The 18,353-nt window shown below is 43.2% G+C and overlaps 1 protein-coding gene across 1 annotated transcript; it reads left to right on the forward strand.

Annotated features, from left to right (window-relative positions):
* Positions 1–1,686: 1,686 nt before the first annotated feature.
* HSP90AB1 (heat shock protein 90 alpha family class B member 1) lies at positions 1,687–16,860 on the forward strand. Its single transcript, XM_054977854.1, has 12 exons — positions 1,687–1,792; positions 4,031–4,177; positions 6,263–6,469; positions 7,617–7,776; positions 8,576–8,709; positions 9,751–10,059; positions 10,537–10,702; positions 10,949–11,139; positions 11,572–11,719; positions 14,473–14,741; positions 14,868–15,201; positions 16,273–16,860. Exons 2-12 carry the CDS (start codon positions 4,031–4,033, stop codon positions 16,380–16,382), a joined length of 2,175 nt encoding a protein of 724 aa, XP_054833829.1. The 5' UTR covers positions 1,687–1,792; the 3' UTR covers positions 16,383–16,860.
* The last annotated feature ends 1,493 nt before the right edge of the window (positions 16,861–18,353 follow it).

Consider the following 18,353-nt stretch of genomic DNA (forward strand, 5'->3'; position numbering starts at 1 on the left):
TAGTCAAAGAGGTGTATAGTTGGATATCATCAGCTTACAGATGACACCGTACACCAGTGGAACTAACTTCATGACTTAGAGAGAGCCATATTCAAAATTATCAGTCTAAAGAGCCGTGTTTACTTTCATCTTTGGCATGAAGTCTGCGGCTCAGAGAGACTTGCAACTTACCCATTCCTCTGGGGGGGGGGTGATTTCAAGATGGGAACCCCCTTCCAACCTGAAGACCCACCATTCTGAAACATGGGACAGGGGAACAGTACTCAGAGGAGCCACTGAGCTTCTCTGCCCTACTCTGTAGTTATAGACATTCTCTCCCAAAGGTTTCACATAGTTATTAAAAAGCCCTGGGGGCAATCAAAGCCCTGAGGCATTCTCTTGCTGATACCACCCTCTTGAACACAGTCATCAAGAAAAGATTTAAACCACTCCACTATACTTGCTCTTAATCCATTCCCCTGCTGTAAATGCTTCAGTAATATTGAGTGGTGAGTGTGTTGAAAACTGCCAAAAGATCTAAGAGAGGGGGCATAGCCATATTAGCCATATTCAAACAGAGCTGGAATGTCAGGGCAATCAGTGCCATTTGTGTACCTATAGTCGGAATGGAAAAGGTTAAGGGCTAACCCTGATGCCACTATAAGGCTAACACATTTTTGGTGACATCAGCTTTGGTGGATGACAGTCCACTTTTGTCCAGTCCGTGAAAGCTGATGCCACAGTAAATCTTAGTCTTTCATGTTCCTTAAGACCATTTGCTGTTTTAGTTCCATCACAGCAACCACACTGCAATGCATTATAAGCATCTTCTTATGTAAGACTAGGGTTCTTGGTATATACTGGCAGGGGCCAAGCATCATTTCTTTGTGGTCTTTCAAAATGTAATTCTCCCCTGTCCCTATCCTAGTTCTAGGAACATTTGGAAGTGCCAGCAATAGACTATCAAAATATTTTATTTTTTAAATTTTACTTCATTCATACTCCCTTTTCCACAATGGGGACCCAAAGCACTTTACATTGTTCTCTTCCCCTCCCTTTTACCCTCACAACAGCCCTGTGAGGTAGGTTAGGATGATAGTATGTGACTGGCCCAAGGTCACCCAGCAAGATTCCATGGGGGAGTGGGGATTCGAATCTGTTTCTCCCGGATCCTAGTGTAAAATTCTAACCATTATACGGCACTGGATGTAGTAGTGGGATTGAAGTCCAACTTGAACCTACCTGTTAAAGTTCTTGTTTTTAATTAGTGCTTGAATCCTAGATTTTCAGCTTCCATTGTTAATTAAAGTGGAAATTAGTAATTATATGCTTCTAGTGTTAACATTATATTATCTCCATCTAGTACCATCTTCCAAATCTCTTTATGTAAAGGCCTGGCCTGGGCAGGCTGTGCATGTTACAGATCATTTTGTTTTTCTCCAATAACTGGTCTCTATTTGTAGGCCAGGAATAATTTCTTTCCAAGGGGATGCATGATGTTACTAAGGTCGTCACCACCTCGGTTGCAGAGATGATGCCGACTGTGAACCTCTGCGTGACAAATGACGGCAATGGAGAAAATAAGGACGGGGGCTACAGGCTCCCCGGAGGACGGGAGCCGTTCTGGCATCGAGACGTAGCCGCGCAGCTAAAGCGCTCCTGCACCAGACCCTTTTAAGGCGGAGGGAGCGAAAAGATGAGTGGCTCCGACTCAGCCCCTATATAGGACTGGAAGAGGCGGTCCCAGGTCCTCTTCTGACTGTGCCGCGGTCTCTGTCGCAAAGGCCAGGCCGATCTCCAACTATCGATCAAAGTAGGTGGGGTGCTGAACCCTTGGAAAGGCGGTTTGGGGAGAGGGCGTGCGCATGCCCGGCCCGAGGGCTGCCGCGTGGAAATAGTCTCGGGAGGGAGGAGAGAGGGGCGCCCTTGCTTCCCGCTGCCATGTGCCCCGAATCGATGGCGGAGTACCCGGGAATCCCTCAGCGCTCGGCCCGGAGTCTGCCCCGCGCTGCGTGGCTGCAAGCAATGGCGCTTACGGCTGGCCTCGGGCGCCAGGGCTTGGGTGTTCGCGGAGGCTGGGGTATCCGGCGAATACGGATTTCGGCCTAGTCTGGCCAAATGCCGGGCCGCAGCACACGTGCAGGAGCCCTCCTTCACCCCCCTGTGTCTGGGAGCGAGACCGTTCCGAGAGGCTCTCGGCTGCAGCCCTTGTTTTTGTTCTCTAGTATCTTTCCTACCTCAGAGATGGAGCTCCTTGCCCTCGCGCCTGTAGATTTTCTACCCTAGCAGGCCGGGGCGAGCTTTGTGCTTAAGCACGGATGAGGGCGCTGGAAAATACGTTGTACAAGCGAGTCGCAGTTCACCAGTAAGACTGACTGAAAGGGCAGAGTTTCGACATCCTTGTATTAAGACAAATTTATTCCTGAAAAAATAGCTACTGCTTGGCAGTGATTTTTATTTCAGATATTACAAAGAGCCTTTATATTTAAAGGTTTGATTTAATATCTTTTAAAAGTGGGTTGCCAGTTCTTCTGGGCATTTCCTAATACTGATCTTTTATGTAATAGCCTTAAAACATTATAGCATCGCAAAACAAGTGTCATGCTCTGATGATACAACATTCTGCAACCTTGATTTTGTTAATCCTTATACTAATACCAGCATCAAGATTTGCCTAAAGGTGTTCTGAGAATCCGGGTATCCACTAGGCAGCCTGAAGTTCAAACCTCCAGCTTTATCAGAGATTGTCTACACCTGCAGCACAATCAGGTGGTACAATGGGTTGTGCTACTCCAGCATTTAGGAGGCATCTATCCTATTTTATTGTCTCCCTCCCATGTAAAAATGTTTTGCAAATAAAAAAGACCACATTAAGAAGGAAGTTCTCATCCTAACCAATCATGTACAGTGTTAGTTTCCCATTGACAGGGAATTATTAAAGAAAGAGAATTTCGCAAAATGTAATCTCGCACCTGTACTTTGAATTAGTAGTCCTTAATATTTGCTGCCTCGTTACCCCTTCATTCTGCTGCATGTCTAGACCAGGTTTCAGTCAGCATAGCTCCTGTAACAGTTGCACCAGTTGAGCTATGAACCTGGAAGTGCCTGGCCCAGATGTTAACCTGTCATGTACTCCTTAGATGGCCTTAGACAAGTCACTCTAGCATAGCCTCAGCTCTGTATCTGTAAAACGGGCGTAATATCCCAGAATTACTTTATAGGTGGTTCTAAAGATTGAGACAAACGATGAATTATGCTGACCTTGGATTCCCCCCATGTGGTTGGTGGGTGTTATGACCACTTTTAACCATTGCATCCCATCTTTTTTTCTCCTGATACAATAAAGGTTTTTTCCACATAGCAGTTTTGTTTTAGATTGGTATCCCACTTGGAGCAGGTTTATTTGGATCATCCATATAGCACCATTCATTTTACAGATTTCCCCTACTTTGCTCCTGATAATGATCTTATTGGAAAGATTGCAGTCCAGCGGCATTTGTATACCACGTGGATGGGAAAGTGTGCATTTTTGAAGGTCTGCCGGTATCTGTGCCATTTTTCTTGTCTTAGACTTCCCGGGCTGCCAGTCGCCCCACAGATACCACAAGAGGTCATTTTTAGGCTTATCTTTAAATTGATAATTGTATCACAATGTTATAATGCCAAGGCAATACAGCAATTGCCATTTTTTTTAAAAAAAGTCCTTGGGCAAGGAATGGCAACCACAAGGTGCTGAAGCAAGAAAAATGCAGAGAAAACCATTGTGTGGATGTTCTGTTACCAGTGTAAATACCTTTGGTATTGCTGTGGCAATGAGAACTATACAGAAAAGTGTTGCTTTGTAGAAGCCGCCTTATACCCCTCCAGCAGCTCTTTGCTTCATGGCAGGAAAGTGGAAATGTCTGGTATCTGAATGATGCCCACGAAGGAGGGAGGGACGGAGGGAGGGAGATAGAGAGAGGTGTCTATTTAGCATAAGGTAAGTGCAAAGTGTCTCATGTCTCAATCCAAAGTGGCTAGGAAGGTGATAACAACTTAAATTGTCTTCTAGATGCCTGAGGAAATCCAGCATGGTGAAGAGGAGGTGGAGACCTTTGCTTTCCAGGCAGAGATTGCCCAGCTCATGTCCCTGATAATCAACACATTCTACTCCAATAAGGAAATCTTTCTGCGGGAGATAATTTCCAATGCCTCTGATGTGAGTGATGACCTGGGTGGGGAGGTTGTCTGGGGCAGCAGGAGGGCTATTTCTGCAGAAAGCATCCTAGTGGAGTGGCAGTTGCCTGGCAAAAGTAGCTGCGCTAATATTAGCTGGGACTGAGCCCTCATTTTCCATCCTGCACTAGGATACTCAGTCTTTAGAGAAGGTGTCCATCTTACTGAGTCTATCAGCATGGAAACCTGTTGTGCTGATGGGGGCCTACCATTAGGCCAATCCTGCTGAATCAGACAAAAGGTCCTGCAGTTGAGCATCCTGTTTCCAACAGCAGCAGGCCAGATACATCCAAGAAGCCCACAAACTGGCCATGAAGCCAACACCTGGTTTTCAAAGCTGCTTCTGAACCTGGAGATTCTGCTTATGGCTAATATCTATTGATAGAAATATCTTCCATGATTTTACTTAATCCCATTGTAAAGCCATTTGAAGCTTTCATCACATTTTGTGAAAGTAAGCATTACAAGAAAAGCATGAAATATATTGTCTGGCCTCAGTCTATTTCCAATAAATATCAGTGGGTGATCCTGAATTTTAGAGTAGAAAAATATCTCTCTACTTTTCCACATTATGGATAATACAAATGGGGAACCTACAAGGACTTGTGGGGGGTCACTTCATTTCCCCCTATATCCCCTTCTCCACACTATTTCCTATTGCTCTCTTCCTGGCACCCCACCTCCAGTATCCTTTCTCCCTTTCTCCTCCTCTTTCCCTCTCACCAACAAACCTTTCTTTTATCTGCTCTCTCCAGTCTTCAGCTTTATTATTTACTTCATTTATACCCCACTTTTCTCCCCAGGGGGGACCTAAAGCAGCTTACATCATTCCTCAATTTTATCCTTACAAGAAGTCTATGAGCTGGGTTAGGTGAGAGTATATGATTGGCCAAGGTCACCAAATGAGCTTCCATGGCAAAGCGGGGATTCAGTCTGTGTCTCTGAAATCCTATTCTGAAACTAGCCACTACCCCACAATGGCTTTTCTGCAGTGGTTGCTGTTGAATAGTAGTGATCAACCAGCTTTGCCATTTGTTGCTACTGGGCCTGGCCCCCATGAGTCCTCCTTGAAAGGCCAAACCAGGTTCGGAAAGGGCCCTGATCCCATCCCCAGCTTGCCCCCACCCAGCTTTTACTGATAGTTGCCTTAGTGACCCTCACAATGACCACTGTAGGGAACATTCATTTCTTAATGGTACAGGTGCTGTATATATTACTTTTAGATTTTTTAACCCCTCCACCAAAGTATTTTTTTAAGATTACAGATTTTGTTGCAAACCTGGGGTTTTTCAGATTTGTAGAATGATACTTTTGTTTGTTCATGGCTCCAGTCTCTGGATTTATGTATCCACATATGGGACCATGTTGAGAATTAGATGTATTGATTATAAAAAGTGTGTTTTTCTGATAATCTACATATGATTTAAACTTGCTTTGCAGGATATGTGCTCCAGTCCTTTTTAAGGTTATATCAACCCAGAGGTTTTTCTCTGTCTTGGCTTCCAAAAATAGCATTTTGGGCAGGGGGCAGAGATCATCAGTATAATGTGGCCCTCTAATTGTCCACTTTCTAGGTTATCCCTTTCTCCAATCTTTCCCATTCTTAAGCACTTTCTACTTTCATATAACATTGTAACAGTATATCACCATAATCTACTAGTTCCTCTGAATTTTCAGCTTTCTCCACAACTGAAAGGACTAGAGACATAAGGTGAGTAGGCAATTGGGGCTAGCAGATCATAGTAATAGATAATTATATCATAATTGCACTTTATCAGTCTTGTAAGTACTGTTTTTTTTTTTGTAAGCCTGGTGGTATTGCAGGGGAAATGGTGCCTTGCACAGGACAGTGCACGCAAAACTCCTGTGCGAACGCTGTGCTGGCAGTGCAAACACTAAGTCTTCCTTAGCAAGACTTGGTCTTCTGTGCTGTTCTAAGATGTCATTTCTTTCTGAACTGCTTTGCTGCTTGAAGAACCTTTCTGAGAAAACAGATAATATAGTCCCTTGACTGGAAATGAAGATTGGGTAGAGGACCCTTTACTTACATGTCTTTTCTGACTTCTAGGCACTGGACAAGATCCGCTATGAGAGTCTGACAGACCCTTCAAAGTTGGAAAGTGGCAAGGAGCTGAAGATTGACATCATCCCCAATCCTCATGACCGTACCCTCACTCTGGTGGACACTGGCATTGGAATGACAAAAGCAGATCTTATCAACAATCTGGGCACCATTGCCAAGTCTGGCACTAAAGCTTTCATGGAAGCCCTGCAGGTGGTCATCTAGCATCCGTGGAACTGGGACTCTGCTCTGAGTTAAATAGTCTATATTATCAGAAACCTTTCAGTAACAGCTCATCATAATCAGAGGCTAAACTTTCGCAGCTACGTGAGGTCCTCTCTCAGCAACAGATGGATTGCTTTGATAATCCTGAAGTGAAACTGTTAGTGCCACTGGCAAGAAGTAGGGAGTGGGTGGAAGTATGGGTGCTTTGGAAGACAAGAACACCAAAGGGTAGAAGAAAATGTGAGAGGTCTGATATCTGGAGAAAAGTGAGACGGACCAGGCAATGGGCATAGAAATAAGGGCCTGAGAGAAGAATGGCTGGAAGGGGCAGGGAATAGAAAGAGAAGGTAGGTTTGTAGAAACGTCAAATGTCAGCCTAGTGGCATGATAGAACAGGGAGGCAGGCAATCTGTGAGGGAGAGGCATGTCTGAATTTCACATTCCTCTGAAATAACCAGCCCAATAAGAGTCTGCAGATCTTTTCTATCTCTGTCTAGTACATTTTAATCACATCTTTCTCCCAAGAAGCTCAGGGTGGTATCTGTGGCTCTTCCTCTTCCCCATTTATTCTCACAACAATCTTGTGTGGTAGGTTAGGCTGAGAAAGAGTGGCTGGCCTCAGGGCACCCAGTAACTTTAATGGTCAAGTAGGTATTGCACTGCACCTGGCTCTTTTGCAATATCGTGTATTGGATATAGATTGAGTGGTTTCCATAAGTGTTGTGCTTATAAAAAACCCTCACTGGATTCTGTGAAAAATAAAGTCATCCTGGTAATTATGCTCAGCCTTCTTTCCCCCACTAAATGTGCCACCCACTTTAAAGTACATCTTTGTAGTCTTGAGGACTAAAAACTTGCTTTGTTGGGGAAAAATAAAAATGGATGCCTTCTTGGTATGCTGAAATCTGCATTCAGTATAAATTTACACCCTTTTACAGTTTTGTCACAGAAGTGAGAAGTTTTAACAAAACTGACATACATGATTCTATTCCAGTTCCTATCTGTCACCTTATTTCATCCCTGCTAGTAGAACATCTCTTCCCGGCCATTAAGAAATCTGTGCTTGTACTCCAGTGGTAGGATATGAGGTGACTTGTCATCCTTCCTGTACATCTCACACCTTTTCCTTCTACAGGCTGGTGCAGACATCTCCATGATTGGGCAGTTTGGAGTTGGCTTTTATTCTGCTTATCTTGTGGCTGAGAAAGTTGTAGTCATCACCAAGCACAACGACGATGAACAGTATGCTTGGGAGTCCTCCGCAGGGGGCTCTTTCACAGTTAGAGCTGATCATGGTATGTGATGCCTCCAGTACCATTTGCTATCCACCACAATCAAAGGGAATGCTATTGAGCAACAGTTTTCAGGCAGGGTTCCTTGGCTGTTTAACACCCAGCCATTCCATAGTTGTTACGTTAAGTAGGGTTAACATATTCTCTCTTTAAAGAAAGCATGGATACACAAATTACTGCCCCAAGTCAGAAGTAGCAGGGAAAGGTGGCAGTGCTATGCATAGCTGGGTGGTGCTACCAAGGTTTTGTAGCAGTTCCCCATTTCAAAATAACTTTAGTTGAGGGAGTAACTGGCGAGCAAGACAGCCACCTCCTCTTCATTCCTCAAAGAGGAAGTCTTTTTCAAGAAGTATTCAGACAATACAGAGGTTGAGATATCAAGCATAGTATGTCAGCACGTACTGAACCCCAGTCCCTGTGCTACACTGAAAGGGCTCCCTGCATCAGTTAAACTTTGTGGAGATGTATTGTCCAGAAGTGATGATAAAGTTGTAAAGTGACAACCTTATTTCTGGTTGATTTGATATAAAGGTTCATCTGAACTAAAAACTTCTGTCAGCCATTGTAAGCAGCTATTGGATAGTCAATTCTTCTGGCAACCTGGCATGAAGAGGTGGCCTGTAATGGAAGGCTGGAAATAAAGTATGGAAGGCTGGAAATAAAGCTGTGACCTGTATCGATATGAGACGTCCGGTGGACATCAAACACTGGACTAGTAATTCTGGCCTTATTCAGAATCTGTAACCAGTGCTGTTCATTGTCTTTAGCTGGTATAACTACTTTCTCTTGCTCTGTATTTAAGGTGAACCCATTGGTCGTGGCACCAAGGTGATATTGTACCTGAAGGAAGATCAGACAGAGTACCTGGAGGAACGCCGTGTCAAGGAAGTGGTGAAGAAGCATTCCCAGTTCATTGGTTACCCCATCACCCTCTATGTAAGTATGTGAGAGGAACTACTCCAGTTAAGGATGAAATTAATCCTCGTGGTTCTCTCTTGGGTATATTGTGATAACCATTTCAGAGTTTGGTAAAGCCAAGATTCTGCATGATGTCTGAGCCTTGAGGGCTTATTTCACTTCCTTTTCCAGTACCCAACTGTTCTTGTCCTTATATGGGAGAATATTGATAAATCATTTTCCACATATATTTAGGCCCATCTCTCTTTTTTTAAATCCACTAATTGCCAGATTTGTGTTAGTCAGTCCTTTCATTCTGGAATGTGTCTGGCAAAAACGTGTCTTTTCTGTCATCAACAGGTACATTATTGAAGGTTAATCTTTTATGATACTGTGTAGTAAGATATTCAGGCTACTTTTTCAACAAAGTAATTCCAAAATAGTGCCATGAGAAACTTTAGTTAAATAATAGGAGACTCTTTTGAGCCCAAAAGTACCAATCTAAAAATAAGGCGTCTCCTAGTGATTTGTTGCTTTCTTCAGTCAGCTTCTACTGAGATTTGGATAATTCTTCTATGCTTTTGCATCAAGTGTGTTTGGGTGACCCTCACAAGAGGCTGCCTAGTGCATTTCTGCATGACTCTCTGCTCTGGATTTTGCTTTTTCCAGTCAGAAGGCACACCCAGTAAGTGACTCCCACTGAAAGAGTCTGGGCTTTCCTGGGGGCACATAATTATTGTCTTGGACACTCTAAACTGTTTTTGATATAAAAGTGTGTCCTGCGGTGGCCTCCACACCTCAGAACATGGCAATCTTACCCATATCGCACAAGGCAGAGCAGAAGCCAAATTTTGGATTATAAGGGAGTTTTAAAACACTTGGAACTTACCTAGCACTAAGAGCAGAATGACCATATTGTCCAAAGGGCAGAGAGTGCATGTCTCTGAGTGAGCGTATGAAGATGGGCACTACACATGGGCCAGTGAGTGAGCTAGAAGAATATGGCTCAACAGAGGTGATCCATGCAGTTAAGCCCATCACTGCCCAGATATGTTCAGTAACAGGTTTCCCTTCTTGCAGCTGGAGAAGGAACGGGAGAAGGAGATCAGCGATGATGAGGCAGAGGAGGAAAAAGCTGAGAAGGAGGACGAGGTAGCCCCCAAGGATGAAGAGAAACCCAAAATTGAAGATGTGGGTTCAGATGAGGAAGAAGAAGGTGGCAAGAGCAAGAAGAAGACAAAGAAGATCAAGGAGAAGTACATCGATCAGGAAGAGCTGAACAAGACCAAGCCCATCTGGACCCGAAACCCTGATGACATCACCCAGGAGGAGTATGGCGAGTTCTACAAGAGCCTTACCAATGATTGGGAAGATCACCTCGCTGTCAAGGTGAGATTCAGTCAGTGTGTGTGTGTGCAAGCTGAAGACCATTCCATGGAATCAACTTGTCTCTAAGGTCCATAGAAATGACAGAGGGGTTCAGTTCAGCTGGGAGCTATTATGTTAATGGAGAAGCAGAGTTCTTAAGGATGAGTAGTTGTATGATGCATTCCTGGGATCAAGGGGGTCTTCCCGTAGAATATGACTGCTTGTGACATCTTGCTGTAATATATGGTCCACCAGCATGTGCAGCTCGGCTTTTCAGGGTTACCCAAAGAGGCTTCTTGTGCCCACCACTAGCTACATACCTAGTAGGGTACAAAGAAATCCAAGTACAGACTCTGGAGTTTCCTTATTGTCCAAAATCAACCATGGCCTGGTCCCTGCAGAATTCTTTGTTAGTATCTGTGCTACTAGCCCCAAAGGAACATGCACTGTTCAGTACTGCCAGTTGCTTACTTCCTCTAATGTTTTCAAACTTCACAGCATTTCTCAGTGGAAGGACAGTTGGAATTCCGGGCACTTCTGTTTATCCCCCGCCGGGCCCCATTTGACCTTTTTGAAAACAAGAAGAAAAAGAACAATATCAAGCTTTATGTCCGGAGAGTCTTCATTATGGACAGCTGTGATGAACTCATCCCAGAGTACCTGAGTAAGCTTCTTGTCCATCTCCAGTTAGATTATTATTTTTCCCCTTTCCTCATGGAAAGATCATTTCTGGTTGTTCGTTTTCTTCACCTTTATAACCCCAGTATCCAAGCACACACATCTCTCTCAAAACAGCATATCGCTGAGTTGGCCTCTATTAGAATATAACACTTAAATACAACATCAGATTACATCCTCTCTCATAGTGACTTGCATTTCTGATCTAATGTATTTGTGTATTTTGATTTAGACTTCATCCGTGGTGTTGTGGATTCAGAGGACCTTCCCCTGAACATCTCCCGTGAGATGCTGCAGCAGAGCAAAATTCTCAAAGTGATTCGTAAAAACATTGTCAAGAAATGCCTGGAGCTTTTTGCTGAACTGGCAGAGGACAAGGAGAACTACAAGAAGTTCTACGAGGCCTTCTCCAAAAACCTCAAGGTGAGAACTACTCTGTCTTGCCTTTTTCACAATTCTGACAGTCATTATATATCTTCAAAAAGGATTTAATGATCCTGGAAATGTGAGAAAACCTGGCACGCTGTAGCTTTCAGCTCAGAAAAGTAAAAAAGTGTGTGTGCATGTGACTCAACCATCTAATTTCCATGGATAGAGTTTAAGAAATGTCCCTTCTGCTGGGGAGGGGGCGGAGGGACTCCAGTCCCTTCATGATGGAAGGTAGATCTTTTTATAAGATCTTGGTCACAAGTTGTCATATTACAGCACAGTGCTTTCCTGTTGATGAAAAAACTAAGTGAACCCAAGATCAAAAGCCCTGTTTATTCATTGTTGCTGTTTTTAATCTCCATGGAGCCCTGGGAACATAACAATCTATAAACCTAAGTAGATGCATATCAAAACTTTTGTCTTCAGCTGGGGATTCATGAGGACTCAACTAATAGGAAGCGCCTGTCAGAGCTGTTACGCTATCACACATCCCACTCCGGCGATGAGATGACCTCCCTCTCAGAGTACGTGTCCCGTATGAAGGACAACCAGAAGAGCATCTACTACATTACAGGTGAGTGAGTCTTCCTTGACTGGACAGGCAGGGCCTATCAAATCCCATAGCCTCATAGAGGACCATTTTGAACTGGAAGCTTATTGGCCTTAGGCTAGAGATCTGAAGTTTATTCCTGTCATCTTGACATTGTTAGATGCCTGTTTGGTTGATACTCGAAAGAACAGGTAAGCAATACAACAATGCCAAATTTTGTCCCTGAAGGTGCGTTGAGACTTAGCACATGAGAGTTTATTTTCGTGTGGGAGAGTCGGAGAGATTACATCTTGGTGGGAGGAATATCGCCCCATGAAGAAGTGCTTATGAAACGAGCTTAAGATATCCAGAAGCTTGTCGGGTGGGGAAGCCCCCCACGGGGGTCTCCCATTTGTTTCTTGTCGTCCCACCTGAAGATTATAACATCATCTCCTCCCGGAGTCACAGCTCCTCTCCACCTCCTCTCGGGGGACTTTTCATCTGTTCCTGCAGCCACAGCGGGAGTCCTCAGAGTTGAAGTTTGGAACATACTTACAAGAGAACTCATTATATTGGTTTCTAGTTTGAGGGCACACATGCTACTCAGTTTTGTAACACCTTGCTGTATTTCTGGCATTGAGCTTGCTTTATAGTTGTAGTGACATTGTAGCAATTGATGTTTCATTGCTTTTTGAATGTATTTATACTGACCTTTTATAAAGTATTTGGAGAATATCCTTGAGCATTTTAGTGCATTGTTGTATTGCTTACCTGTTCTTTCGAGCTTGCATGGTTTGGTGAGCATTTGGGTTATTGCCCCTTTTGTAGTCCAGTGTTTGGTTGATACAGCATTTTCTCTAAAAGCTGGGTGTGTTTTTAGTCAGCTCCTCTCAGCAGATGTACTTCCAACTTAAACAGCAAGATCCTAGATCAGTTTCTTCCACTTGTAATATTGAAGGAAAGCGAGCATGGTGCTTTAAAAGATCAAAGCTGAAAATAACCAATTTCTACTGAGTATTGAAAAACTGGAATGCTTTTTAAGGCTTTCAAATGTTTGTCTCCATCCCTTTTCCACACCTCTCTCGTCCCCTCTCCCATTCCAAACTTTGGAGTCTCAGCACTCATTTTTCAGTGACACATGATAAATTTGAAACACCTTTCTGATCTCTTCTATTGCTTGATCCATATAATTTATGTAGACACGCTTAGGCATACTAGTAAATGAAGTTTGGATTCTGCAAGACTAGACCTGTTCCTGGATACCTGTGGAAATATCTTTTCCTGCAAATACCAAACTTGAAGAGGTAACTACAAGCCAACATTCTGGTCACACACATGGTTTACTTGGCTTGTTCTGTGCTGGAATACCGGACTGTCTTTTGAAACAAGCAGTGCTCTAAGTTTTGTCCGTCAGGTGCAGTCATTTGAGGGCATATGTCTTGCCCAGTTCTGTGTAAGAGATTTCCCGATGTTTCTCGTTTCAGACCTTTCTCATAATTAGCATGTTGTGGGCCATGTGTACCAAATTTCAGCCTTAACCCTGAAGGAGAACATTTGAGTCCTGTTTTGAGGGAGAAAAGTATGAATATACCATTTTTCAGATTACTAGAAAAATCATGGTGCCTTGAACAATGATCTGTAGATTAGGCCCTGCTCAAGACTCCATCTCAAGTGGATAAAGGATTGGTATCTTTGTAGGAACAAACAGAGCCTTTCCAGTAGTTCCCTAACATGGTGGAATCCGCCCCCGCACCCTTCGCCCAGTTAATTTCCCCTTGTTTACCTCTTTTCAGAGGTAGGTCAAGATTGCTCTTTCAGTGGGCATTCAGTATTGCAGTTAAAAGAATTTTTCTGCCATTGATGGTCTGCTTTTAACAGTATTGTGTGGGCTATCAGGTTCATTGAAAGCTTTTTAGGTATACAATAGACTAATCATTATACACGTTCCAAATTTAAGGGCTCTAGCTTATTGAGAGGTGTGTACTATAGCAGTCTCAATACTCCTGTGAATGAGTAAATGCATCTGTCTGTGAGGCCCAAGCATTTGTAATATGGTACTGTGTCTAATGACTGAATGGATGGCTCATGCTAATCAGTAGAGCTGCAGACCCAGGCCACCCACATACCAAGGCTGGGCTTATACATATTTGGAAGACTGTGCAGGAATGCAGCAAGTTAGGATGCTGGATTATTTTACAGAGGAAAACTGAGTGAACTCATGAATACTGAGTATGCTCTGGAGTCATGGAATATTGAGTCAAAGCGGTCTGCTCAAGATGAAGAGTTTAGAAACCCTAGGGTGGGGGTGGGGAAGGATTTCCAAGTCTGTTAGCCTCTCACACACATACCCCTGCAATTAATTAATTCTGTTTCTGTATATGTTATATTTAGAGAGAGCTTTTCTGTGATGTGCAGCTGAGTGGTAGGGAGTAGTAACTTTCAGAGGCAGCACCTTGGCTTTGGAATGCCGTTCTTGATGCTCACTCGATCCTACTGTAAGCACCAGGCCAAAACATTTCTCTTTACTCTGGCTTTGAACTAAGGAGTTCCACCTTTCTATCTGTTTTATGCTGTATATCTAGAGATTTTATTAATCTCCTCATAGACTGTTTTGTTCTTTTATGCCTCAGCTTGCTTTTTACTGGTATTTTGTATTATTGACTACTTTATTTCATTATGCTTTAACTGTTACAATTTGTTTTTACTGTAGGGCTTAATTTTGTTTTATTTTGTGCTACCTTGAGCAGGTCCAGCACACAACTCTTTAAAATAAATAAATGCTACCTCTTATGGTGCAGGTGAGAGCAAGGAGCAGGTGGCCAACTCTGCCTTTGTGGAGCGAGTGAGAAAACGTGGGTTTGAGGTGGTATACATGACAGAGCCCATTGATGAGTACAGCGTTCAGCAACTTAAAGAGTTTGATGGAAAGACCCTGGTATCTGTCACCAAGGAAGGACTGGAATTGCCAGAGGATGAAGACGAGAAAAAGAAGATGGAGGAGAGCAAGGCCAAGTTTGAGAACCTTTGCAAACTCATGAAGGAAATCCTAGAGAAAAAGGTTGAGAAGGTAAGCAATTCTGTAGCCTTTTCTTGATTATTTTTCCTGATAGTCTTCTGTGTCTGAGTACGGTTCTCATATATTGTGAAGGCCCCACGTATTTGTATTAAAAAGTCTTTTATGACATTTATCTAGGTAACTGTTTCAAACAGACTGGTCTCTTCCCCCTGCTGTATTGTCACCAGCACCTATGGCTGGACAGCCAACATGGAACGTATCATGAAGGCCCAGGCTTTGCGAGACAACTCCACCATGGGCTACATGATGGCCAAGAAGCACCTGGAGATCAATCCTGACCACCCCATTGTAGAAACCTTGCGGCAGAAGGCTGAGGCAGACAAGAATGACAAGGCTGTCAAGGACCTGGTGGTGCTTCTCTTTGAAACAGCTCTCCTTTCTTCTGGCTTCTCCTTGGAGGATCCACAGACTCACTCCAACCGTATCTATAGGATGATCAAGCTGGGGTTAGGTGAGTTTCTGATCTTGTTCCCTTTTTCATTGTGTGTGTTATGTGCTATTAAGTCGCCTCCGACCTATGGCAATCCTATGAAGGAAAGACCTCCAAAACGTCCTATCATTAACAGACTTGCTCAAACCTTGCAAACTGAAGTACGTCGCTTCTTTTATTGAGTCAAGCCATCTCATTTTAGGTCTTTCTTTTTTTCTGCTGCCTTCCACTTTTCCTAGCATTATTGACTTTTCCAGAGAATCTTGTCCTCTCATGATGTGACCAAAGTACTATAGCCTTAGTTTTGTTATTAAAGAGACATAATCTTGCAAATTAAGCACTTTCCAGAATTTGTGGTTGGCTTGATGAGTTCAGACTGTGAGCATGTTCAGTGCCTAGTGTGCCCCTCTTAATATGCACTTACTATATTAACCCATAGGTGGAGCCCTGTCTTTGGAGAAAACATGGTTCTCTTCTTCTGGCACTGGTACTTTGTAGAAAAATCTCAGGTACTGGCTGCTGGCAGAAGGGATGAAATGCTTGCCTCTCAGTCAGTGAGGGCAGAAGCTTAGATTTACTTTCTCCTCCAGCTTGTTCCAAAGACAGGGCTGTGATACACCCTGTACTCCTGTCTAGTTCATAAAGGAGCTGATGTCTTTAAATGCCCAAGATTATCTGAATGGGATTATAGCCTTTGCCAGGAGGTAAAGTTCTGAAAAGCTGATGTAGCATATTAAGAATGAGCCAGGAAGTTTCTGGTTACCATCTGTCCTCAAACAATAACTCACTATGCTTATACGATCCACTATTCCATTTTAGCACTTTTCCGGCAGTTTGGGGCTAATACTCATCTATTTTACAGGTGGCTGTTGTAAGAATTGCCAAGAATTCTGTAGGAGTCAACAAATGTATGCATGAAGCAGTGTGAAGCATTCAGCACGCTTTTAAACTGGAGATCTATCCCTGTGATGTCCCCTTAAGGGCATTTTCTTAGGGCAGTAGCCCATTCACATTTTCCTTAAACACATGAAAACTTAGTAAGAGTAATATTTCTAATCTGAAATATGCCTTTACTCAATCCTTCCACACTAGGTATTGATGAAGAGGAAGTGGCTGCTGAGGAGCCTAGTGCTTCTGTTTCTGAAGAGATCCCTCCGCTGGAAGGAGATGAAGATGCATCCCGCATGGAGGAAGTGGATTAAAGAGATGCTTTTCTTCCTTCTGTCCTGCCCCACCCTTCCCCTGCCCCACCTCCTTGCTCAGGAGGTCTGGCTCCTGCAGTGCTAATGGGATTCCTTGATGTGGTTTCTCCCTACTCCCTTTATCATCAGTAGCCAGTCTGGCAAGGGGCCTCCACTGCCATCGGGTCTGTCTTTCTGCTTGTTTAGAAACAGCTGTTATAAGGGAAGGGGGGTTGGCACACCGACTCCACCTTTCCCCCCCATGGTGGGCTTACCCTACTCTTGCTGGGTCCCCCCGTCATCCATCTCTCCCTCTCCCAAGCTGAGATGAACAGAGCAAATGTCCTTCCTAGTCACAGCAGTGAGTTGGCTCCTTGCATCTAGCCCTTGCTGCTGTCCTTTGTGTTAAGAGAGCAGGGACTTATAATCTTGTTGGCTGTTTGTATTTGGTTTTTGTTTTACTGGAATTAAAATAACAAAGAATGTGGTTTACAATGAAGTGATACTCATTGGTTTGTTTTGTTTCAACCAGCAGGGTAGCCTTATAATCCAAATGGAGCATGTAGCTGCACCCCCTCGGCGGACCTAGGTCCGGTATTCTATTCTAGAATGCACATGCTAGCACTATATTGAAGCTGCAAGGAAAAACAGCAGTGTACATCATTATTTTGTATTAACTGAAATGCTGAGAAAAAGCCTGCCTAGACTGTCATTTAACTTGACAGGCCAGCTGTGGTAGACCAAGTAAAAATGCTGAGTGGGGGGGGGGGACAGGACAGGAAATATTTGACCTACTGATCATACACTGCCCATCCCCTGCTCCATACTGTCTGGCCATAATCAAATGGCTTATTCTGAATTCCACTCGTTTTATAGTAATTATATAATTAAATTTATTAGTAATTACAGTATTTTTCTTGCTGCTTTGGCATGAATGGCATTATTATAATGGTAGTTCAGAATTATCTCTATTCACCTTTCATACTTATACCTATGTAATGATCTGAGACATCATGAAAGCATAATTTAGTCTCCTTCAGGACCAAGTCAATTCAAACAGCTCATGTAAATCTATGTTAAGAGCTCTAAAACCACTTGAAGGTTACTAAGGAGACTGAAAGAGCACATCTTACTAGCAAACGTATTCATTTGCTTTGAAGAATGGAGACAGGTTTCCCTTCCCCATTTCTGTTTGCTTTTTTGTGGGCCCTTGAATAACTTGAAAAAAACTATTAATGGCCAATATTTTTCTTTACAGATGCAATATTTATTTACTTCATTTATATCCCGCCCAAAGCATTTATACCCAAAGCAACTTACATCATTCTCTCCTCCATTTTATCTTCACAAACATACCTGTGAGGTAGGTTAGGTTGAGAGCATGTGTGACTGGTCAAGGTCGAAACTTATGTGGCAGAGCAGGAATTTGAACTTAGATCTCTACACCACACTGGCTCATCCATCTCTATTATTTAATCACATGAAGAATTAACGTGACTTCCATGGCCAGAATCCATCCACAAATTGGCCCTCAGGCCCCATTTTTTTAATGGGATTTAGTTGAGTACATGCTACCCTTCTAGCAAGCAATGTATATAGGAATTGTAAATAATGCAACTGATTCCTTTTTCAGTGTTAATCGTAGAAGCTTATTATGGCACCAGATTTCACAGGTGCACGAGGATCTGAATATCTGGTATTCTTTCTATTCACATTCTATCAAAAGAAAAATTCCAAATCCCACAATATGCCCAATACCAGGTTTGCACATTGTATTTTGAACCCACCCACTGGGTTTTCTAGCCAACGGGATCTGTAGTCCCTTTTTGTCTCTTTGTAGAAAATATAAGGGACTTTCAGTCACAATGCTTCCTTCCAACATATAATACTCACCAGTCTTTCTCACACTCTCTCCTACCTCCTAGGTTTATTTGTAAAATGGGACAAAAGGCTTATTTGTATGTAGAAATGGAAGAATCTTGAACAAAACTG

Source organism: Eublepharis macularius, chromosome 1 (assembly GCF_028583425.1).
Source record: "Eublepharis macularius isolate TG4126 chromosome 1, MPM_Emac_v1.0, whole genome shotgun sequence".
In the NCBI taxonomy this organism is placed as follows: domain Eukaryota; kingdom Metazoa; phylum Chordata; class Lepidosauria; order Squamata; family Eublepharidae; genus Eublepharis; species Eublepharis macularius.